At 35.6% G+C, this 5,108-nt stretch overlaps 1 protein-coding gene across 1 annotated transcript; it reads right to left on the reverse strand.

Moving 5' to 3' along the window:
* Window positions 1–580: 580 nt before the first annotated feature.
* Window positions 581–5,039, reverse strand: LOC109054401 (probable flap endonuclease 1 homolog). The gene is made up of 11 exons (XM_042714328.1): window positions 4,854–5,039; window positions 4,557–4,632; window positions 4,341–4,443; window positions 3,892–3,946; window positions 2,838–2,899; window positions 2,617–2,753; window positions 2,233–2,293; window positions 1,778–1,955; window positions 1,452–1,563; window positions 1,171–1,312; window positions 581–1,090 (listed from the first exon to the last, which is right to left on the reverse strand). Exons 1-11 carry the CDS (start codon window positions 4,933–4,935, stop codon window positions 1,034–1,036), a joined length of 1,065 nt encoding a protein of 354 aa, XP_042570262.1. The 5' UTR covers window positions 4,936–5,039; the 3' UTR covers window positions 581–1,033.
* Between the last annotated feature and the right edge of the window lie 69 nt (window positions 5,040–5,108).

Consider the following 5,108-nt stretch of genomic DNA (forward strand, 5'->3'; position numbering starts at 1 on the left):
AATCTTAATTGTTCAGTAACTGAAGAACTGTGTGGGTTATTTAGCTCTAATGTTCTACGAATAAGCAGCATTATCGGTCATATAAAATAAAATGAAGAGCTGAAATCAAATTTTTCCATAAAATGGTATCAAATTAACATGTGACATGAGTTTGTTAGGCTACTTTATAGCGTTAAAGATGTTTTAACTATACCCAACAATGGAACAAATGTCTTCATAAACTGTGAAAAGATATGAACTATTTATTTGTATTATTGATCATAAATTCTTAGTTTGATAAATACAAGAAATGTCACATGAAAATTGTGTGTTTGTAATAGCTTTTGTGAGGTAATGTAAAAGGCAAAAAGTGTTCCAACTTTACTCTGTCTACCCTATATAGGCATCAGGTGTGAAACCACATTAAAGAAACAGTGCAGTCAAAACGTGAAAATTTCTTCAACCTTCTTATTGGAGAAGCAACAGTTTAAAGTTCAAATGCCTTATTGATGGATTTGTTACTGTACTTATAAAGTAGCTTTTCACTTCACAAGATGGTAATGAGTGTTGTGGATTATTGATATGCTTTTATCAGCTGTATGAACTCTCATTCTGACGGCACCCATTCACTTGCAGAGGATCCACTAATGTTATGTAATGCTAAATTTCTCCAAATATGTTCCGACAAGGAAACAAACTCCTCTACATCTGGGATGGCCTGTGGGTGAGGAAATTTACAGCTAATTTTCATGTTTGGCTGAACTATTCCTTTAAATACAAACCACACTAGTACTACAACAATGAAACACAGTATATTTTTCGAAATAAAAAGAAGTAATCTGTAACCCTAAAGGTTTTTTTGTACATGATACAAAAACATTAAAAACATATATTTTCTTGGCACTGGGTTTACATTATGTTGCCATTTGAACAAAATAAAAAAAACTTAGTAAATGAAGCATCTAAAACAGATGCATGCCATCATACTTTTGACTCTTCTGTCTACATGATGGTTAATCAGTGGTTTAAGATTCAAGATTCAAAAGGGTCCATATTATTTCATTTTTGGTCGCTTTCTCCCACTGGATGCTCCCACAGCTGCAGACTCAGCCTAGATCAGGAAGACAAGATTGTTTGTTACAATGTTCAAGCAAGCAATCAATTTACAATACATCTTTATAGATATCTGACCTTTCTCCTCCGTGTTGCACGGAAAAATTCCTCAATACGTGACTGTCGAGTTTGGCCCATTTTCTCATCCACCTCCCTCTGCTTCCTTCTCTTGAAGAGAGACTCACGAAACTTCTTCATGCGTCCCCTCACCCTTTCTTCTCTTAAAACAGCGAATAAGGTCACATACCCAAAGAAAAGTTAAATACACAACTAAAAAATGAATAATATTAAATAATGTCAATTAATATCGCACTCTTAATCAAATAATGTCTAGTAAATACTAGAACACAGATGTATACTTCAAAGGCCTCTCTTTGCACAGGAACTGCACCAGGCCCTCTTCATCAGGCTCACTCCAGGCCAGGACAGGGTCGTCGATTTTTGGGGTTTCAAAAAACCAGCTGGGTGTGTCTGGAAGGGCTTTTATCCTGCATGAACAAACTGCCAAACATTCTTTGGAGGGATTATTTTTGTGTTCTGGAAGAATTAACAGTAAAAGCACATGAGCCTTTTATTTTGATGCATAAAACTTCTACAGCAACACAGAAACAAATCATCACATTGAAATCAAAGCACAATAGAAAACAAAAGACAATCACACTTCCTGTTTATTGCCAACTTTAGCAGTGCTTGATTTCTTTGGCTTGTAAGATTTCTTTCTGAACAAGCACCTTTCTGTTGACATGTTCCATCACACCCTCTATTGTATGATGTTGTTTAATAAGCTTCAGTGCTCGACTCGGCCCAAGACCCCCAATCTTATCGCAGTAGTCACAGCCCAGCAAGATACACAGATCAACAAACTAGGAAAGAGACACAGGAAGAACATTAAGCAAATCAAAACACTCTTTTTATTATTAAAATAAGCAGGTAGAAAATTTATTTTTTTTATTAAATCTTTTTATTTTTAAATATCCTTGTTTTACTATTATTATTCAATTCTAATGTTACTCAAAATAAAAGATATGTATTTTAGATATGTATATTAACAGCTATTGACAGTCAGGCACTGAGATGTGTTACAAAAATTAATAACAAGGGTCAGCAAACTATGAAAAGAAGGCAAAACATTGAAAATACCTGTGTATATGTCAGCTGTAGAGCTTCCAATAGCTTTGGTAAGGAGTACTCTGTGACCTCACTATGAGAGAAATGATATAAAGACATAACCATAATAGTTATTTCTGTATTTTAATACAGAATAATGAGAGTAATTGTGTATATTGTGTATTTTATATATACAGAATATATATATATATATACATATATTCATCAATTTCATGTACTACTTTGGGTGTGATTGTAAAGATAACGTTTTAGTAAATATTTGTAATTTCTTGTAGCTGCATTTACAGTACGTGACAACTAAAACAACATCATTGCGATTATTATTTAAAAGCACATCTTTTTTAATGTTCTCCTGCAAAATCTACAATTAGAACACGATTTTGACTACTTTCTCACCTGTCTCTCTTTGCATTGAGCTGGCGAAGCAGAACAGTTCCTCCAAATGCTAGTGTGTCCATGTCCTCTGAGGCTACAGCATGAACTGTGCCACTTTTGACCAGGTGGGCACACAGCGCCTCTGCTTCCCCTGGAGCCTGACATTCACGGCAATGAAAGTCAAAATAAGTCAAGCAAGAACCTATCATATTAATATTATAAAGCTAACTAAATTAAAATACCTTGATGCACGGCACACCCATGAGCTGTAAGAGACGCTGGCAGTCTTGTTTAAAGTTGGACACTAAAGTGCAAAATGTCATAATGTACATAAATGTCATATAGTCACCAGCACACTAGAAATATTGATTAGAAGAAAGAGTGTGAAATAATACGATACAGTTATAATATTATTTTGGAAGAAAAGAATACTTTTAATGACTGTAAAGACATTTATTGTATAATGTTACAAAATATTTCTACTACAAATAAATGCTATTCTTTTGAACTTTCTATTCAAGATTCATTAAAAAAGTATCACTTTTCACAAAAAAAATATTAAAGGAATACTCCACCCCAAAATGAAAATTTTGCCATTAATCACTTACCCCCATGTCGTTCCACACCCGTAAAAGCTTCGTTCATCTTCGGAACACAATTTAAGATATTTTGGATGAAAACCGGGAGGCCTGTGACTGTCCCATAGACTGCCAAGTAAGTTACATTGTCTAGGTCCAGAAAGTATGAAAGACATCGTCAGAATAATCCATCTGCCATCAGACGTGCAATCTGGGTTATATGAAGTGACGGGAACACTTTTTATAAGCAACAAAAACAAAAATAACGACTTTATTCAACAATTCATTTGGCAACAGGCTCCTCTGTGTCTCTCCATATCACTGTATGCTGCGTATGTTCTTCTGTATCATCCGCGCCACAAGGATCCGCCCTCCCGGTTTTCATCCAAAATATCTTAAATTGTGTTCCGAAGACGAACGAAGCTTTTACGGGTGTGGAACGACATGGGGGTAAGTGATTAATGACAAAATTTTCATTTTGGGGTGGAGTATCCCGTTAAGCAGCACAATTGATAATAATAAGTCATGTTTCATGAGCAGCAGATCAGCATATTAGAATGATTACTGAAGGATCATGTGACACTGACGATTGAGTAATGGCTGCTGAAAATTAGGCTTTACCGTCAAAGAAATTAATTATATTTTAAAACATATTAAATAGAAAACAGTCATTTTATATTTTTTTTTTGCCACATATTTACAATACAACTCCACACACCTGTGCTGGAGCTCTGTGAGCTGTTCCAGCCTGTGCTTTGAGCTCTTTTTTCCAGCTAGAGGAATTGAAATATAAGAAATATTCTTAAATACACAATAATTACATAATTATTATATATACAGTACTGTGCTAAAGTCTTAGGCCATTAGTATTTTTACCAACAAAAACAAAAAACGGTTTGTAGTCAGTTATTCCTGGATGATGGTGAGATCAGATCTCTGCGTGGAGCACTGGCTGTTGTCAGACTCCTTGTGCATACAAAAATCTCACCGGATTATTACAATTAATTGCAAAATAAATGTAAACTGATATTTCGTACTGACACACCACAGCAAAAGATAGAAATAACCGACTTAAAGCCATTTTGGTTGGTGAAAATACTAGTGGCCTAAGACTTTTACGCAGGAGTGTATATAATTACTAAATACTTGTATTAGTAGACATCTCACCACAGCTCTCTTCTGATTGGGTGGCCTGCCCTCAAGCACAAAGACAGGCTTGATGTCATGCTCCAGGAAAGTAAGAGTGCGGTAAAACAAGCCTGTGAGAGGACTGCAACATCACACGTTCAGATTACAAGCCTAAAAACTCATAATATTTACAAAACAGAAAAGCCACTGATTTTAATGTATTTTTAACAAACTTAGTTACTCTATAATACTGACCTTAGCTTCAGATGGCTGGGGAGAGCAGAGCGAAACTGATTCACCACAATAGATGTATCCAGTGCTATAATCTTCCCTAAATCACAGATACATGACAATCAGTGCAGTTTTGTGCAATAATAATAATAAATAATAATAATAAAAAAAAAGACTTCTGAGTAACGTTAAATAAAGAGTAGTTTCCAGATGCATTTTCTGCCTGTCAATGGCTTTTCTTACATTTAAATAATTATTCACTTTGCTTTACTCAAGCCTAATTAACTGTTTTACATTTTAACAGCACTGCATTGATCTTACCAGAATAATCGCCGATCTCTTTGTTGCACTTAGAGTCTGGCGCGTCAAAGTGAATTAGATCCGCTAACTTCGTAATCCCCATATTTGACTTTAAATCGCGCTTGTAGGACTGTGTTGTTCTTGTCCTGCATCACACAGCTTCATTTCCGCTTGGTGCTAGTTCTCAAGTGGTTGCCGTGGCAACAGAGCGACGATAGGCCACCACGACCTCACGTCACTCGTTTCGCGACGGCATGCAAACTGACCCGACTCGCC

This window comes from Cyprinus carpio, chromosome A2, assembly GCF_018340385.1.
Source record: "Cyprinus carpio isolate SPL01 chromosome A2, ASM1834038v1, whole genome shotgun sequence".
Classification (NCBI taxonomy): domain Eukaryota; kingdom Metazoa; phylum Chordata; class Actinopteri; order Cypriniformes; family Cyprinidae; genus Cyprinus; species Cyprinus carpio.

Bases quoted from the DNA above. Each gene is read 5' to 3' on its own strand.
- LOC109054401 (XM_042714328.1), bottom strand. From the start codon at position 4,935: ATGGGGATTACGAAGTTAGCGGATCTAATTCACTTTGACGCGCCAGAC. The intron at 4,633-4,853 runs GTAAGATCAATG...TCTGTGATTTAG, and splicing joins AGAGATCGGCGATTATTCTG to GGAAGATTATAGCACTGGAT. The intron at 2,900-3,891 runs GTGTGTGGAGTT...TTTGCACTTTAG, and splicing joins CTCACAGAGCTCCAGCACAG to TGTCCAACTTTAAACAAGAC.